Source organism: Fringilla coelebs (genome assembly GCF_963513975.1).
Source record: "Fringilla coelebs genome assembly, chromosome: 4".
In the NCBI taxonomy this organism is placed as follows: Eukaryota; Metazoa; Chordata; class Aves; order Passeriformes; family Fringillidae; genus Fringilla; species Fringilla coelebs.
Genome location: NC_140032.1, coordinates 1,669,371 through 1,688,205, shown reverse-complemented (window position 1 = coordinate 1,688,205; position 18,835 = coordinate 1,669,371). Strand labels below are relative to the sequence as shown.

The window sequence follows — 18,835 nt, the reverse complement described above, 5'->3', positions numbered from 1 at the left end:
GAGATGGGGACATCAAGAATGGGATGGGGACATCGGGGATGGGGTGGGAATGCCTGGGAATGGGATAGGGACCCCTGGGAATGGGATGGTGACATTGGATTTGGGATGGGGACACCCGGGAATTGGAGGGGGACACCTGGGAACGGGATAGAGAATCTTGGGATTGAGACCTGGGAAGGGGACACGTTGGGCTGGGGACACCTGGGACTGGGCTGGGGACACCGGGGACTGGGCTGGGGACACCTGGGAGTGGGACACCTGGGACTGTGACACGCACTTGTGGGGCGGGGACACAAACCCCAAGAAAGGAACACAGACCCCAGGAAGGGGACAGAGCCCCTGTGACAGTGACACAGACAGCCAGGACAATCCCCAGCCCCTTGGGACAATGTCCTAGCCCCGGGACATGGTGACGGTGCCAGTGACAGCGGTGTCCCCTGTCCCCAGCCCTGAACGAGCCCACCATCGATTACGGGTTCCAGCGGCTGCAGAAGGTGATCCCGCGGCACCCCGGGGACCCCGAGCGCCTGCCCAAGGTAGGGGACAGCCAGTGACACCCCGGGGGACAGCAGGGACACCCCGGGGACACGGGGGTTCCCTGGCAGTGCCCCTGGCAGGGGCGAAGGGCGGGGAGGGGGGGACAGTTCTTGTGTCCCCTGGGTGTGGCAGGGCTTGGGGCAGGGAGGGGTGGGGGGGGGGTTGGGGACACAGCGGGGACACGGGGAGGTCATTGGGGACACGGGGGGGGGTCATTGGGGACACAGAATGGGGACACGGGGGGAGTCATTGGGGACACAGAATGGGGACATGGGGGGGGCATTGGGGACACAGAATGGGGACGTGGGGGGGGCATTGGGGACACAGAATGGGGACACAGGGGGACCATAGGGGGTGGGCTGGGGGTGCAGCCCCCCCTGACCCCCCTGTCCCCTCGCTGTCCCCTCGCTGTCCCCAGGAGGTGCTGCTGAAGCGCGCGGCCGACCTGGTGGAGGCGCTCTATGGGGTCCCCCACAGCAACCAGGTGTGTGGGGACACCCCTGGGACCCCCTTGGGGACACCCCTGGGACACCCCTGGGACACCCCTGGGACACTCCTGGGACCTCCCTGGGACCCCTCCCACTCGGGACAACCCCTGGGACCCCCCAGGACCCCCTTGGGGACACCCCTGGGACCCCCCACCCTGGAACGTCCCTTGAGTCCCCCCTGCCACCCCCGGAGGGTCCCGGTCCCCTCCCCAGCCCTGGGAGGTGACACCAGCTGGGACAGTCCCAGCCACCTCTGGCTCATCCCAGGGTGACCCTGGGCTGCGTGGGTGACACCGAGGGGTGGCACTGTGGGGTGGCTCTGGGGACACTGCAGGGCACCATCGAGGGGTGACAATGAGAGGTGACACTTGAGGGTGACACTGTGGGGTGGCACAGATAGGTGACACTGAAGGTGACACCAAGGAGTTACTCTGTGTGGTGGCACTGTGGGGATGGCACTACAGGGTGACATCGAGGGGTGACACCAAGGAGTTACTCTGTGGGGTGGCACCATGCTGGAGGGTGACACTGTGAGGTGACACTACGAGGTGGCGCTGCTGGCTGCCACCCAGAGGTGCCACCGAGCCGTGCCACCCTCGCTCGGTGGTGACACCACTGCCGTGTCCCCGTGTCCCCAGGACGTGCTGCTGAAGCGGGCGGCCGACGTGGCCGAGGCGCTCTACAGTGTCCCCAGGGCCCCCGCGCATGTCACTGTCCCCTCCTTCGGCGGGGGACAGCTCGGCCTCGCCATGGGCGACTCCCCGCAGGGCTCCGAACAAGGTGGGCGGTGACCTCGGGGTGGCCTCGGGATGACCTCGGGATGGCCTCGGGGTGGCGGGAGGGTTTTTGTCACCTCCCCAGTTTTTTGTCCCCTCCCCGGGTGGTGCCACCCGTCCCTGTCCCCTCAGGGCTCTGACCACGGTGTGCGGTGACCTCGGGGTGGCCTCGGGGTTGCGGGAGGGTTTTTGTCACGTCCCTGTTTTTTTGTGACCTCCCCGGGTGGTGCCACCCGTCCCTGTCCCCTCAGGGCTCTGACCAAGGTTCGAGGTGCCCTCGGGGTGACCACGGGGTGGCGGGGAGGCTTTTGTCCCCTCCCCGGGTGGTGCCACCCGTCCCTGTCCCCTCGGTGCTGTGACCACGGTGCGCGGTGCCCTCGGGGGTTGTGTCCCCTGTGCAGGCAGTGCCACCGTGTCGCCGTCCCCTCAGGGCTGTGACCAAACCGCGCGGTGTCCCTGGGGTGGGGGCGGTCCGGAGGGTCTTTGTCCCCTCGGCAGGCGGTGCCACCGTGTCGCTGTCCCCGCAGGGTTCTCGCGCAGCCCCGGGACGCCCCCGGCGCGGGGGTTCGGCCCCCCGGGCTCGGCCCCCCAGCAGGGCTTTGCCGGGGCCACCGGCGGCTTCGGCGGGGCCACCATGGCCGGCCTGGGGGTCCCCGGGTCCCCTCCGAGCTTCCTGAACGGCTCCACCGCCACCTCCCCCTACGCCAGTGAGTGACAAACCTGGGGACACCCCTGGAGGGCGGGGACACGGTTCGGGGGGGTCCCCAAAGCCGTGGGACAGGCCTGGGGGGGCTCCTGAAGTCATGGCCCCAAAGCCATTGAGGGGGTCCCTGGGGGTCCCCAGAGTCATGGGCCAGCCCCGTGGGGTCCCCAAAGGTGTGTGACAACCCTGGAGTGTCCCCAGAGCCATCACTGAGGGTGGGAGAGGGGACATGGCCAGCTGAGGTGGGACAGCCCTGTCCCTGTCCCCATCCTGGCCCATCGTTGTCATTGTCCCTGTTCCTGTCCCTGTGCCTGTCCCTATATTTGTCCCCTTCCCTGTCGTGTCCCCATCCCTGGCCCCATCCTGGCCCTGTCCCTGTCTCTGCTTCTCTCCCTGTCCCCATCCCCATCCCTGTCCCCATCCCCGTCCCCATCCCTGTCCCCGTCCCTGTCCCTGTCCCCGTCCCATCCCTGTCCCTGTCCCCATCCCCATCCCCATCCCCATCCCTGTCCCTGTCCCCAGTCCTGTCCCCATTCCCGTCCCTGTCCCCATCCCTGTCCCCATCCCTGTTCTGTCCCCGTCCCTGTCCCCATCCCTGTCCCCGTCCCTGTCCCCATCCCTGTCCCCGTCCCCATCCCCGTCCCTGCCCCGCCCTCTCCCGTCCCCTCGCGGTGTCCCCATCCGAGCCGAGCCGTGTGTGGCTGTCCCCTCAGTCCTGCCCGCCAGTCCCCCGCTGGGCGCCTCGTCGGTCGCTGTCACCTCGGGCCCGGGCACGGCCACCTCTCCCGGTGGCTTCTCCTTCTCTCCGGTGACGATGATCTCGGCCGTGAAGCAGAAGAGCGCCTTCGCCCCCGTGCTGCGGCCGCAGGGCTCGCCCCCGCCCGCCTGCGCCAGCGCCCTGCAAGGTCAGCCTGTCCCCGAGGCCACCGAGGCCACCGAGGCCACCGAGGTCTCTGACACCCAGCCCCGGGTGGCCCCTGCCCCATGGAGGGTCCCCGGTGTCACCCCACTGCTGATGTCCTGTGCCTGGGCATGGCTGGGGCTGCCCCCTGTTCCCCATGTCCCCAGTGTCCCCAGTGTCCCCAGGGTCCCTGACATCTGTCCCCAGCCCCATGGAGGGTCCCCGGTGTCACCACCCTGCTGATGTCCTGTACCTGGGCGTGGCTGGGGCTGCCCCGTGCCACCCTTGTCCCTCCCTGTTCCCCATGTCCCCAGTGTTCCCAAGGTCCCCAAGGTCTCTGACACCCTTGTCCCTCCTTGTTCCCCATGTCCCCAGGGTCCCCAAGGTCCCTGACATCTGTCCCTGGCTGGCCCCAGCCCCATGGAGGGTCCCCGGTGTCACCCCCCTGCTGATGTCCTGTACCTGGCAATGGTTGGCACTGCCCCGTGCCACCCTTGTCCCTCCCCATTCCCCATGTCCCCAGGGTCCCCAAGGTCCCCAAGGTCCCTGACATCTGTCCCCAGGTGGCCCCTGCCCCATGGAGGGTCCCCGGTGTCACCACCCTGCTGATGTCCTGTGCCTGGCCATGGCTGGGGCTGCCCCGTGCCACCCTTGTCCCTCCCTGTTCCCCATGTCCCCAGTGTCCCCAGGGTCCCCAAGGTCTCTGACACCCTTGTCCCTCCCTTCTCCCCATGTCCCCACTGTCCCCAAGGTCCCTGACATCTGTCCCCAGGTGGCCCCTGCCCCATGGAGGGTCCCCGGTGTCACCACACTGCTGTACCTGGGCATGGCTGGGGCTGCCCCGTGCCACCCTTGTCCCTCCCTGCTCCCCAGTGTCCCCAGTGTCCCCAGTGTCCCCAGGGTCCCCAAGGTCTCTGACACCCTTGTCCCTCCCTGCTCCCCATGTCCCCAGTGTCCCCAGGGTGCCTGACATCTGTCCCCAGCCCCATGGAGGGTCCCCAGTGTCACCGTGTCCCTTGTACCTTTCTGGATCTCTGGTCATGGCTCTGCTCTGTGTCACCCTTGTCCCTCTCTGTCCCCATTGTCCCCAAGGTCCGTGACATCTGTCCCTGGGTGGCCCTGTCCCAAGGAGTGACCTCGGTGTCACCGTAATCCTTGGACCCGCCCAATGTCCCGCCCATGGGCATGGCTGGGGCTGCCCTGTGCCACCCTGGGGCCTGTCCCGCTGTGTCCCCAGTGTCCCCAAGGTCCCCAGTGTCCCCAACACCCACCCCAAGCCCCCCTGCCCCACGGAGGGTCCCCAGTGTCACCGCACTCCCTTCCTGATGTCCCTGCCCGTGTGACGCCCATACCTGGGGTTGTCCCATGCCACCTGGGGTCTGTCCCCAATGTCCCCGGGGTCCCCAGTGTCCCTACACCCACCCCAAGCCCCCCTGCCCCACAGAGAGTCCCCAGTGTCACCCCACTCCCTTCCTGATGTCCCTGCCCATGTGACGCCCATACCTGGGGTTGTCCCATGCCACCCTGGAGTCTGTCCCCAATGTCCCCAAGGTCCCCAAGGCCCCCAGTGTCCCCAACACCCACCCCAAGCCCCCTGCCCCACGGAGGGTCCCCAGTGTCACCACACTCCCTTCCTGATGTCCCTGCCCGTGTGACGCCCATACCTGGGGTTGTCCCATGCCACCCTGGGGTCTGTCCCCAATGTCCCTAAGGCCCCCAGTGTCCCCAACACCCACCCCAAGCCCCCCTGCCCCACAGAGGGTCCCCAGTGTCACCGCACTCCCTTCCTGATGTCCCTGCCCTGTGCCACGACATCCCTGTCCCGCTGTGTCCCTAGTGTCCCCAATGTCCCCAGTGTCCCCAATGTCCCCGGTGTCCCACTGTGTCCCCAGTGTCCCCAAGGTCCCCAGTGTCCCCAACACGCACCCTAAGCCCCCCTGCCCCACGGAGGGTCCCCAGTGTCACCACACTCCCTTCCTGATGTCCCTGCCCTGTGCCACGACATCCCTGTCCCGCTGTGTCCCCAATGTCCCACTGTGTCCCCAGTGTCCCCGGTGTCCCCAATGTCCCCAATGTCCCCGGTGTCCCCTGGCTGACGCTGTCCCTGCCCTGCCCAGACCCAGCTTTCGAGGACTCGGACAAATTCCACGCTCCGGCGCGGCCGCTCCAGGGCTTGGCCTATTCCTAAGGACGGCGTGTCCGGAGGGGCTCCGGACCCCCCTCCCGCCGGGACAAGGACTGGGGACATCCCTGTCCCCCGTGCCCTCCCCCAGGGCTGGGCGGAGCCGCCACGCCGAGCAGGACGTGGGGACCCGGCCCCCCGATGTCCCCACCCCGGGTGGCCCCGGCCTGGCCCGGCTGAGGGGGGATTTTGGGAAGTCCTGGAATGAGCCAAAATTGCCGGGTTTGGCCTCGGGAAGAGGCGGAGAGAGCCGGGAATGGGGCGGAGGAGGGAGTGGGGTGGAGGCGCCGGGATGGAGGGAGGGGTGGTCCAGGGTGGGATGGAAGCTCTGGAAAAGGATGGGTGGTCCAAGGTGGGATGGATGGTCCAAGGTGGGATGGATGGTCCAAGGTGGGATGGATGATCCAAGGTGGGATGGAAGCTCTGGAAAATGATGGATGGTCCAAGGTGGGATGGATGATCCAAGGTGGGATGGATGGTCCAAGGTGGGATGGATGATCCAAGGTGGGATGGATGGTCCAAGGTGGGATGGATGATCCAAGGTGGGATGGATGGTCCAAGGTGGGATGGATGCTCTGGAAAATGATGGATGGTCCAAGGTGGGATGGATGGTCCAAGGTGGGATGGAAGCTCTGGAAAAGGATGGATGATCCAAGGTGGGATGGATGGTCCAAGGTGGGATGGAAGCTCTGGGATGAGATGGGTGCTCCAGGATGGGATGGAAGCTCCAGGTCAGGATGGAAGCTCCAGGTCAGGATGGATGCTCCAGGTTGGGATGGATGATCCAAGGTGGGATGGAAGCTCTGGAAAAGGATGGATGGTCCAAGGTGGGATGGATGCTCTGGGATGAGATGAACGCTCCAGGATGGGATGGAAGCTCCAGGTTGGGATGGATGATCCAGGTTGGGATGGATGATCCAGGTTGGGATGGATGATCCAAGGTGGGATGAATGATCCAAGGCAGGATGGATGCTCCAGGTTGGGATGGAAGCTCCAGGATGAGGTGGATCATCCAAGGTGGAATGGAAGCTCTGGAAAGGGATGGATGGTCCAAGGTGGGATGGATCATCCGAGGTGGGATGGATGCTCTGGGATGAGATGGACGCTCCAGGATGGGATGGATGCTCCAGGTTGGGATGGATGCTCCAGGTGGGATGGATAATCCAAGGTGGGTTGCATGATCCAAGGCAGGATGGATGATCCAGTATTGGCTGGATGCTCCAAGGTGGAATGGATGATCCAGGTGGGATGGACGCTCCAGGTGGGATGGACGCTCCAGGTTGGGATGGATGCTCCAGGTGGGATGGATGATCCAAGGTGGGATGGATGATCCAATATGGGATAGAAGGTCTGGAAAAGGATGATCCAAGGTGAGATGGAAGCTCCAGCATGGGATGAAAGCTCTGGAATAGGATGGATGAACCGAGATGGGAGGGATGATCCAAGGTGGGATGGATGCTCTGGAAAAGGAAGGATGATCCAAGATGGGATGGATATTCCAAGGTAGGATGGAAGCTCTGGAAAAGGATGGAAGATCCAGGTGGGAGGGATGAACCAAAGTGGGATGGATGCCCTGGAATAGGGTGGATATTAAGGATTGGAGGGATGATCCAGGAGAAGATGGATGCTCCTGGAGAGGGGGGGGATCTGGAGTGGGATGGAGGGATGGATGGATGGATGGATGGATGGATGGATGGATGGATGGATGGATGGATGGATGGAGGGATGGATGGATGGATGATGGATGGATGGATGGATGGATGGATGGATGGATGATGGACGGATGGATGGATGGATGGATGATGGATGGACGGACGGATGGATGGAGGGATGGACGGATGGATGGACGGAGGGATGGATGGAGGGATGGATGGAGGGATGGATGGAGGGATGGAGGGATGGATGGAGGGATGGATGGAGGGATGGATGGATGGATGGATGGATGGATGGATGGATGGATGGATGGATGGACGGATGGATGGACGGATGGATGGATGGATGGACGGATGGACGGATGGATACTCCAAGGCAGGAGGGCTGATCTGGGGCAGGATGGACGCTCCCAGGAGGGATGGATGCTCCAAGGTGGGACAGATGCTCTGGGTGGGAATTTCCTGGATGCCCCAGGATGGGACGGATGCTCTGGTGGGACCCGGCTCCCCCCGCCTTTCCCGGCTCTCTCCCCACTCCAACCCAGAGCCTCACCCACAATTCCAGAAGCCGATCCCAGAATCCCAGATCCCGGATCTCCGCCTGTCCGGGATCAGGATCCTGATGCCACCCGAGGCGTGGGGACACCGCGATCCCTGTCCCCCGCCATTAATTATCGCCATTATTAACGATATTAATTATCAGAATTATTTTGACCACAGGGAGGGGGGAGGTCCCTGGGCGTCCCTGGGTGTCCCTGTCCCCTCCCCCAGCCGGGAATTTTGTACATAAAACGGGAAGAATTCCCAACATTCCCCTTTTTTCCCCACTCGGGGGCGGCTCGTGTCCCTCCCCTCCGTGTCTGTCCCCTCTCGGTGTCACCGCGTGTCCCCCCCACCCCGGGCTGGGGGGTGACCCTTGGGGACAATGTCCCCCCCCCTCGCGGAGGTGGCGCAGGGCGTGGCCGGGGGCCCGAATGGGAATTAAAGACCTCGTGGAAAAGCTGCGACTCCCGGGATTTGTCACCCCCGGGATGGTGACACTGGTGTCACCTCGCTGTCCCCATCCCTTGGGGACACAGCGGGGATGTCCCCAGGCCCAGCCCCGGCTCATTCCCCACGCTGGGACGCCGGGAATGCTCCGGGCGCGGCTCCCGGGAGCTGCCCCAGCCCCGTGTCCCCTCCCCCGCCCCCCAGGCCACCCCCGGTCCCCTCCAGCTGCGGTGTCACCTCTTGTCACCTCCCCCCGCCCCCGCGCGCCGGGATGAGCGCAGGAGGAGCTGGAATTAATTGCGTTAATCAAGAAAGGTTAATGAGGAGGTGGCGGTGCCAGCGCGGGGGCGGGGGGGGTGGCACAGCTGGCAGCGGCACGGGGATGGCGACACGGGGCGGGGACACCGAGCGGCGACACGGGGCTGGCAGCGCGGCTGGGGACACCGTGTGTCCCCCGTGGGGACAGCTGGGGACAGGCCACGCGTGCTGGGGACGGGGGTGACACCGTGAGTGAGCATGTGTGGCACGGGCGGTGGGGACAGTCACGGGTGATGGGGACACACGCAGGTGGCACGCGCCGTGGGGACACTGCCAGGTGTTGGGGACATGCACAGATGTTGGGGACATGCACAGGGGGTGGGGACACGCACAGGTATGGGGGGCACACAGATGGCACACAGGGACACACGTGTGGCACGTGCTGTGGGGATGCTGATGGGTGTTGGGGACATGTGGGGACATGCACTGTGGGGACAGTCACAGCTGTTGGGGACATACGCGTGGCACATGTTGGGGACACACACAGGTGTTGGGGACAGTCAGAGATGATGGGGACATGCACGTGGCATGGATGGTGGGGACACATTCAGGTGTTGGGGACATGCAGATGTGTTGGTGACACACACGTGGCACTTCCCATGGGGACAGTGACAGGCGGTGAGTTCGTGCACAGGTGTTGGGGACATGTGGTGGGGACAGGCAGGTGGCACAGGTGGTAGGGTCAGGTGTGGGGGACACGCATGTGGCACGTGCCATGGGGACACTCACAGGTGTGGGGACATCTGATGGGGATGCGCAGGTGGTGTGGGGACATGTGGTACACCCTGCGGGGACAGTCACAGGTGTTGGGGACACACAGATGGCACACGGGGACACTAGTGTGGCACACGCTGTGGGGACACTCACAGGTGTTGGGGACAGGTGGTGGGGACACATGTGGCACTTGTCATGGGGACACTCAGGTGGTGGGAACTTGTCCAGGTGTTGGGGACACACATGTGACATGATGTGGGGACACTCCCAGGTGCTGGGGACATGTGGTGGGGACACACTCAGGTGTTGGGGACACACTCAGGTGTTGGGGACACTCCCGGGTGTTGGGGACATGCAGTGGGGACATGCACGTGGCACAGGCGGTGGGGACACAGGGCACTGGCTATGGGGACACTCCTGTGGTGGCACCGGTTGTGGGGACACTCACAGGGCCTGGGGACACTGGCGTGGCACAGGGGTTGGGGACATGCACTGGTGGCCCTTCCCATTCCCGTGGGTGCCCTTGGCTTTGGCCTCTCCCAAATCCCGAATTTCCCCCCAGTCCCGAATTTCCCCCAAATCCCGAATTTCCCTGCAATCCCAAATTTCCCTGCAATCCCAAATTTCCCTGCAATCCTGAATTTCCCTGCAATCCCAAATTTCCCCCCAATCCCGAATTTCCCCCACATGCCCAGGTCCCAGTCCCGGCTCTGCCGTGTTTGGGGTCATGGCTGATCCCAGGATTTGGGGCCAGGAAAAATGGGAAGGGATAAACCCGAGAGGGAAAAGCGGGAATGGGGTCGGATAAATCTAAAGGGGGAAAAGCGGGAATGGGATAAACCCAAAGGGATGGGAATGGGGTCAGATAAAGGCAAAGAAGGAAAAATGGGAATGGGATAAACCCAAAGAGGGAAAAGGGGGAATGAGGGGATGGGATCGGGGGGGATATCACGGAAAAGGGGGATCCCAAATTTTGGATCCCATCCCGGTTTGGGGCAGGATGGGGGATCCCAGATCCTGGATCCCATCCTGGTTTGGGGTGAGACTGGCGATCCTGGATCCCACCCCAGTCTGGGGTGGGATTGGGGATCCCAGATCCCATCCTGGTTTGGGGTGAGATTTGGGATCCTGGATCCCATCCCGGTTTGGAGCGGGACTGGGGATTCCAGATCCCGGATTCCATCCCAGTTTGGGGAGGGATCAGGGATCCCAGATTCTAGATCCCATCCTGGTTTGGGGTGAGACTGGGGATCCTGGATCCCATCCCGGTGTGAGGAGGGATCAGGGATCCCAGATTTCAGATCCCAGATCCCATCCTGGTTTGGGGTGGGATTTGGGATCCCAGATCCCCAATTCCATCCCGGTTTGGGGCAGGATCAGGGATCCCAGATTCCAGATCCCACCCCAGGTTTGGGGCAGGATCGGGGATCCTAGATCCCAGATTCCATCCTGGTTTGGGGTGGGATTGGGGATCCTGGATCCTATCCCAGTTTGGGGCAGGATTGGGCATCCCAGATCCCAGATCACAGATCCCATCCCCGTTTGGGGTGAGATTGGGATTCCCTGATCCCGTTCCAGTTTGGGGTGGGACTGGGGATCCTAGATCCCGGATCCCAATCCCAGTTTGGGGCAGGATTGGGGATCCCAGATCTTGGATCCCAATCCCAGTTTGGGGCAGGATCAGGTATCCCGAATCCCAGATCCCATCTCAGTTTGGGGAGGGATCAGGGATCCCGGATCCCAATCCCATCCCGGTTTGGGGCGGGATCTCCCGGAGCCGCTTTCTGGGAAAGGCCGGGGCTGGAAAGAATTCCCAAAAATAGCCGGGGGCGGGGCCATTCCCAGCTGTTCCCGCTGGGAATGCCAATCCCATAACGGGGGTGGGGACCCCAAAATCCCCCTGGGGACACAAAAAGGGGGGTTGGGAACGCCGAATTCTCATCCCAGGGAAAACGGAGGGATGGGGAATCCCAAAATTCCCTCCTTTGGGATAAGGGGGAAATTGAGGACCCCAAAATCACTCCCAGCGTCCCCAAAGGGTGGGGGGGGACCCAAAAATTCCCTCCTTGGGGACAGTGGGGGGGTGGGGACACCAAAATCCCCCTGGGGACACAAAAGGGGGAGTGGGGACCCCAAAATCCCCCCGATGTCCCCAAAGGGGGAGTGGGGACCCCAAAATTCCCTCTTGAGGACAATGGAGGGGTGAGGACCCCAAAAATCCTCCCGATGTCCCCAAAGGGGGAGGGAGGATCCCAAAATTCCAGCCTTGGGGACAATGGGGGGAGTGGGGACCCCAAAATTCCCTCTTGGGGACAATTTAGGGCTGCAGTGTCCCCAAAAACCCCCCGATGTCCCCAAGGAGGGGGTGGCAGTGCAGCCCCGCCCCTCCCCCACCCCCGGGGCCGGGTCCCTTTAAGGGAGGCGGAGCCTTGGAGGGGGGAGGGGGGGAAATCCCGGTTTTTTTTTTTTTTTGGGAAGGGGGGGGATGCAGAGGGGTGGGGGAGGGGACGATGCTCCGCGTCTTCGTCCTGCGGGCCGAAAATGTCTTCACGGGCGACAGCGACATCAGCGACACCTACTGCTCCTCCACATTCCAAGGTGGGAAGCTCCGGAGGGAAAAAAAACCCTCGGGATTTGGGGTGGGTTTGGGGGATTTGGGGGGAATTTCAGGGAGGTTCGGCCACGCCCGGCTCGGTCCTAAAAGTTGGGATGGGGCTGGAAGAGCCGCGGGTCCCCCCCTGTCCCCGTTGTCGCCGCCACCCCTTTGGTGTCGCCTCCCCGTTCCAGCTCCAGAGGGGACAAAAATCGGGATTTTGGGGGGATTTTGGCGGCCCTAAATGTTGGGATGGGGTTGGAAGCGCCGCCGGTCCCCGCTGTCCCCGCTGTCGCCGCCACCCCTTTGGTGTCCCCTCCCCATTCCAGCGTGAGAAGCTCCAGAGGGGGGAAAAAAAAAAAATCGGGATTTATGGGAATTTTGGGGTTTTTTATGGAGGCATTGGAGGGGATTTTGGCCCGAGAAGTTGGGATGGGGTTGGAAGAACCGCGCTGTCCCTCCCCCCGGTGGCGTCGCCACCGCGCTGGTGGCACTTGGGGACCCCCCTAGAGCCACCCCCGGTCCCCGCGCGGTGCCGGCGCCGCGGTTATTTTGGGATTTTCCGCGGCGGGGGGAGGGACGGGATGATCCCAAATTTGGGAATTGTCCCTTCCCGGGGTCCCTTCCCGGGGTCCTTTCCCACTGGGGACAAAAGTGACGCTGAGGGGACAAAGGGCAAAGTGACGTCACGGGTTGGTTGGGATTTTTTAAATTTTATTTTTTTTAATGGGAAAAAGCGGCTTTTTGGGATTTCCCGGGTGTTCCTGGATGAGGGAGCGTTCCCGGTTTTGCATGGAATTCTCCCGGTGTGGGTGTGGCATTCCCGGTGTTCAGCTCCTCCCGAATTCCCAGGATTTGGGGTTTTGGTCTTCCCGGGATTGCGGCATTCCCAAATCCCAGCATCCTCAGGCCTTGGAGGATCCCGAAATTCCCAGGGATTTGTTTCCTGTCCCTGGGGTTCCCAGCATTCCCATATCCCAGTCCTGGGATGTCCTTGGGGTTTCCAGAATTCCTGGATCCCGATGTTTTGATTTCCCATCCCTGGGAATTGTGGGATCCCCGAATCCCAGGGATTCATTCCCATCCCTGGGGTTCCCAGCATTCCCAAATCCCGGGGTTTGGGGGATCCTTGGGCTTTCCAGAATTCCTGGGATCCAAGGATTTCATTCCCCATCCCTGAGATTTGCAACATTCCCTGGATGCTGGTGCTGGGTCATCCTCAGGCCTTGGAGCATCCCTGAATCCCAGGGATTTATTCCCCATCCCTGAGGTTCCTGGAATTCCAAAATTTTGGTGTTTGGGGGATCCTTGGGGTTCCCAGCACTCCCAAATCCCAGTGCCAGGTTATCCCTGGGGTTTTGAGAATTCCTGGACTCCCAATTATTTAATTCCCCATCCCTGGGAATTGCAGGATCCCCAAATCCCAGGGATTTATTTCCCGTCCCTGGGGTTCCCAGCATTCCCAAATCCCAGGGTTTGGGGGAATCCTTGGGCTTTCCAGAATTCCTGAATCCCAGGATTTTATTCCCAGTCCCCAGAGTTCCCAGCATTCCTGAATTCCCAATGATTTCATTCCCCATCCCTGAGATTTGCAGCATTCCCAAATTCCTGTGCTGGGTCATCCTCAGGCCCTGGAGCATCCCTGAATCCCAGGGATTTATTCCCCATCCCTGGGGTTCCCAGCACTCCCAAATCCCAGTGCCAGGTTATCCCTGGGGTTTCCAAAATTCCTGAATTTCCAGTGATTAAATTCCTGAATTTCCAGTGATTAAATTCCCACATTTCCAATGATTAAATTCCCCATCCCTGGGAACTGCAGGATCTCCAAATCCCAGGATTTTATTCCCCATCCCTGGGGTTCCCAGCATTCCCAAATCCCGGTGTTTTGCCATCCCTGATATTCCCAACATTCCTGGCTCCCAAGGATTTCATTTCCCACCTCTGATTCCCTGGATCCAGTGATTGATTCCCCATCCCAGGGATTTGTGGATTCCCTGGGTCCCGGTGCTGGGGTATCCTTGGAGCCTGGAGCATCCCTGAATCCCGGGGATTTATTCCCCATCCCTGGCCTTCCCAGCATTCCCAAATCCCCGTCTTTGGCCATCCCTGGGAGCCGCAGCCTCCCTGAATCCCGGGGATTTATTCCCAGCTCCCGCCCTCCCCATCTCCCCCCAATCCCAGCTCTCCTTCCCACGATCCCGGTTTTTTCCCAGCCCCTCCAGGGGCGTTCCCGTGCCGGGATGGGCCGGACCGGGAAAAGGGGGTGGGAATGGGACCGGGGAGAGCGGATCCCGATCCCGGCTTTCCCCATCCCGGCTTTCCCCATCCCGGCTTTCCCCATCCCGGCTTTCCCGGTCCCGGCCATGCTCCGCTGCCTGCTCCAAAGGGCTTCCCAACTTCCCAGCCTGGAAAAGCGGGATAAACAAAGCAATCCCGTGGCCAGCCTGACATTCCGAGGTGAGGGAATCCCGATTTTTATTTTTTGGGAAGGAAGGGAGGGTTTGGGATATTTTTAGCTGCTTTGGAAGCAGCTCGCAGGAAAATCTGGGAAGCTCCTAAATCCCTGGAAAATCCTTTGCTTTGCGCCTTTTATTCCCCTGATCCAAAAATTTTAAATCCACGCTGGAATATCCCCCGGGAATTCCATCCCTTTAAATCCTTGAATCCTGCACTGGGATGGATGTGAATAATCCACGTGGAGCAGGGGTTATCCCATTCCCGAGGGATGGATTTCCTGGGAAAACAGAGGGGTTTGTGCTCCCAAAATTCCCCCTGGGGGATGGCGCTGCCCTGGCGTTTTCCTGGAGTTCGAAAAAATGGGGAAAAAATTCCCAATTTTTAACAAAAATTAGGGAGAAGGACGAGCAGCTCCCGGCCCAGGTTTTCCATCTGGAATGGGGGTGCTGCTGATCCCATTCCCACCGGGATCCCTCCCAAGAATCCCCGGAGCTCTGTCTTCCACCAAATCCCGATGCAGGGCAATTCCAGGGCTCTGAATCCTGGGAAAAGTCAGGAAGGGGATGGGAATGAATCTCTGGATGAGGAAAGACAGCGGGATGAGTTTTCCATATTCCCAGAGCCGGGAAGTTCGGCTCTCCCCCAATCCCAAATAGGGAAGGAGTCGCTGAATGGTGCGAAAAGAGCAGAAAACCGGGAATATTTGGAATATCCCGGCGTCTCCCGGGATCTGAGTCACCTCCATTGTTTGGCCTTTTCCTTTTCCTCTTCCCGCGGGGGTCCCTCCCTTGGGATGCGGTGACATTCCAGGAGGGATGAGGGGGGCGTGGCTTTGCCAAGGGGGTGGGTGCATTCCCAGGATTGGGAACGTTGGATGTGGGGGGAATCCCAGGATTCCCGCCCTCGGCTTTTGGGGGATCCTGGGGAAACTGAGGCACGATCTCAAAGTTTGGGAACGGAGGGAATGAAATGTTTGGGATCTCCTGTGGCTCTTCTCACCCCGAATTCCCAGTCCTTGGGAACCTTTGGATGCTCCTGGGGAAACTGAGGCACAGTGAGGAGAGGGTTCCATGGGATTTTCCAGCCTGGAGGGGTTGGGGTTCCAAGTGAGATCCTGGATCCAATCTCTGCATTCCCAGCCCTTCTTGGGAACAGGGAATGGGGCCAGATCCTGGTCCTGGGGGTTGTGGGAATTTCTGGAAGCTCAGCCCTAGCTGGGATCAGGGATTGCGATCCAATCCTGGTCCTGGGAATTTCTGGAAGTTCAGCACCACCTGGGATCCAGGGCTGGGATCAAGTCCTACTCCCAGGAATTTCTGGAAGTTGAGCTCCAGCTGGGACGAGGGAAAGGGCCCTGATCCTGCTCCTGGGAATTGTGGGAATAATCACTGGAAGCTCAGCCCCAGCTGGGATCAGGGAATGGGATCTGATCTTGCTCCTGGGAGCTGTGGGAAATTCAGGAATTTCAGCTCCACCTGGGATCAGGGAATGGAGCCTGATCCTGGGAATTCTGGGAATCCCTGGAAGCTCATCCCCAGCTGAGATCAGAGTTTCATCCTGGGATCCTGATTCCCGGGAGGCTCCCAAACCCTGGGAAGATCCCAATCCTGGTTTTTCTCCTTCCAGGTGTCAAGAAGAGGACAAAGGTCATCAAGAACAATGTGAATCCTGTCTGGAATGAGGTGAGAATTCCCAGTCCCTGGATTTATCCCTGTTCCCAGAAAATGCCCGAGTCCAGGTGATTCCCTGGAGCTTCTGCCCCGTGGAAAGTTTGGGATCGTTCCCTTTCTGTTCCAGAATTCCAGGCAGAATTCCAATCTCTTCCCCTTCCATCAGAGTCTTATCCAGACTTGGCATGAATGTTTCAAGGAATTTCCATGGAATGGGAATTTTCCCAGCACCTTTTCCCTTGCAACGCTGTCCTTGTGCTCCAGTGGGCCAAAATTCCAAAAAAAGAGGGAATTTGGTGGGAAAACGGGCACAGATTTGGGACTGGAGCAGCTCCTGGGGTTTGCTCCTTCCCGGTAATCCATGGCCAAGGAAAACTTTTTCCCAAGGCAACTTTTCCTGGTGGATTTGCTGGGAAATTTGACTTTGGGAATGCAGCGATTCCGACGGGGTTTGGGATTTGGGTTCTCCACTTCCAGGTGCTGATCCCGGCCTCTCCCTCCTCTTTTTTCCAGGGATTTGAGTGGGATCTGAAGGGAATCCCTCTGGATCCCGACGCTGAGCTCACCGTGGTGGTCAAGGACCATGAAACCGTGGGAAGAAACAGGTGGGAAAAATTCCGGAGCCGGGCATGGCCCCTTCTCCCTTTTCCCATTCCCGGGATTCATCCGGCTCTTCCCAGACTCCGAGGATTCCCGCTGTGGGATGGCCGTGGGAGGCTGGAGCTGCATTTTTGGGCTGCTTCGCTCGGAATCCGGGGGAAATTCCGGCACTTGGAGGTCGGGAACGCACAGGGGGTGGTTGTTTGGGGACCGACACTTCGGACACTTGGCCGGGATTTGGGAAGGGCTGCCAAGATCATTCCCAAGGCGCCGGCGGTGCCGGGAACGGCGGCGGGAGCGGAGCCTCCCGTTTCCTTCCTCCGGCTGATCCCGGTGCCTCCCCATTCCAGGGGTTCCCCATGGAGCGGGGGCTCCTGCTGGCTGAGGAACGAGGGGATTCCGGTGATTCCCGGCCTTTCCCGGCTCTGTGGGGTGGGAGAGCTGCTTGGAAAAGGGAAAAAATAGAGGAAGGGATTTATTTTTAGGGGAAAGAGGTCGGGAATGCGGCCCGGGGCGGGAAGGATCCTGATTCTAGGGCTGGAGCCGAGGTTGGAATTGCTGCTGGGCTGAAATCCAAGGGGGCTGGAATTTGGGGCCGCTCCAACTGCTGGGTGCCCATAAATAGCCACGGGAAAATGGGAGGAGGGTCCTGGATCCCAGAGCAGGAAGATTCCGGCTGGCACCTCCCAGGCTGCTCCAAACCCCGTCCCAGCCTGGCCTTGGGCATTCCCAGGGATCCAGGGGCAGCCCCAGCAAATCTGGGAATTCCAGCCCAGCCCCTGCCCACCCTCCCAGCCAGCAATTCCTTGCCAAGATCCCAGCCCAATCTCCCCTTTCCCAGTGGCAGCCATTCCCTGGCTCCTGTCCCTCTGTCCTTTGTCCCCAGTCCCTCTCCAGCTCTCCTGGAGCCCCTCCAGGGACTCTGAGGATTCCCTGGATTTTTCCCTTCTCCAGGGGAGCATTCCCAGCTCTCCCAGCCTGGCTCCATCTCTGTGGCCTCCTCCAGACTCCCATCCTTGTCTCTGGAATGGTTTGGATGCCCTTGGAGCAGCCCTGATCCCTGTCCCTGTTTCCCGCAGGTTTTTGGGGGAATGCCGGGTGCCGCTCCGGGATGTTCTGGGCACTCCCAGCCTGGCGGCCTCGTTCAACCTCCCCCTGCTGGACTCGCGCAAGGAGAGCACCGGGGTGAGTGCCCGGCTCCCAGTCTGGGACCAGTTTGGGCTCCCAGTTTGGGACCAGTACGAGCCATGCCATGGTCAGGAATCCTCCCAGTTTGGGACCAGTATGAGCCATAGCATGGCCAGTTGGGGCTCCCAGTTTGGGACCAGTACGAGCCATAGTATGGCCAGTTGGGCTCCCAGTTTGGGACCAGTACGAGCCATGGCATGGCCAGTTGGGACTCCCAGTTTGGGACCAGTACGAGCCATGCCATGGCCAGGAATCCTCCCAGTTTGGGACCAGTATGAGCCATGCCATGGCCAGTTTGGGCTCCCAGTTTGGGACCAGTTTGGGCTCCCAGTTTGGGACCAGTTGGGGCTCCCAGTTGGGGCTCCCATTTTGGGACCAGTTTAGGCTCCCAGTTTGGGACCAGTTGGGGCTCCCAGTTTAGACTCCCAGTTTGGGACCAGTTGGGGCTCCCAGTTTGGGACCAGTTGGGGCTCCCAGTTTTGTCTCCCAGTTTGGGACCGGTTGGGGCTCCCAGTTTAGGCTCCCAGTTTGGGACCAGTTGGGGCTCCCAGTTTAGGCTCCCAGTTTGGGACCAGCTGGGGCTCCCAGTTTGGCACCAGTATGAGCCATAGTACGGCCAGGGAGGCTCCCAGTTTGGGACAAGTTGGGGCTTCCAGTTTGGAACCAGCTGGGGCTCCCAGTCTGGGACCAGTACGAGCCATGGCCTGGCCACTTGGGGCTCCCAGTTTGGGACCAGTTGGGGCTCTCAGTTTGAGATCAGTTTAGGCTCCCAGTCTGGGACCAGTACAAGCCATGGCATGGCCAGTTGGGGGTCCCAGTTTGGGACCAGTACGAGCCATGGCATGGCCAGGGGGGCTCCCAGTTTGGGGCCAGTTGGGGTTCCCACTTTGGCACCAGTCTGAGCAATGTCCCTACCAGTGGCAGCTCCCAGTTTGAGACTACTCTGAATCCCTTCTCTCCCAGTTTGATCCCAATTTGAGTCCTGTACTTCCCAGTTTGATCCCAGTTTGAGTCCTGTTCCTCCCAGTTTGATCCCAGTTTGAGTCCTGCTCCTCCCAGTTTGATC

At 61.1% G+C, this 18,835-nt stretch overlaps 2 protein-coding genes across 5 annotated transcripts in view; both read left to right on the top strand.

Moving 5' to 3' along the window:
- Positions 1-5,617, top strand: part of LOC311152731 (transcription factor COE4-like) — a gene marked incomplete at its 5' end in the record, with an annotated part of 28,334 nt that extends 22,717 nt beyond the window's left edge. The window contains 6 exons of the mRNA XM_084204037.1: positions 448-536; positions 956-1,021; positions 1,664-1,805; positions 2,329-2,508; positions 3,218-3,409; positions 5,523-5,617. Of these exons, the coding sequence (XP_084060163.1) occupies positions 448-536; positions 956-1,021; positions 1,664-1,805; positions 2,329-2,508; positions 3,218-3,409; positions 5,523-5,593 (740 nt within the window). The 3' untranslated portion in view covers positions 5,594-5,617. The remainder of the gene's footprint in view (positions 1-447; positions 537-955; positions 1,022-1,663; positions 1,806-2,328; positions 2,509-3,217; positions 3,410-5,522) is intronic.
- Positions 5,618-11,771: 6,154 nt separating this feature from the next.
- DYSF (dysferlin) overlaps positions 11,772-18,835 on the top strand; it is a gene marked incomplete at its 5' end in the record, with an annotated part of 79,401 nt that continues 72,337 nt past the window's right edge. For all 4 annotated transcript variants that reach the window (XM_084204878.1, XM_084204876.1, XM_084204875.1 and 1 more), the window contains 4 exons: positions 11,772-11,859; positions 15,938-15,993; positions 16,495-16,586; positions 17,661-17,766. In XM_084204878.1, the coding sequence (XP_084061004.1) occupies positions 11,772-11,859; positions 15,938-15,993; positions 16,495-16,586; positions 17,661-17,766 (342 nt within the window). The remainder of the gene's footprint in view (positions 11,860-15,937; positions 15,994-16,494; positions 16,587-17,660; positions 17,767-18,835) is intronic.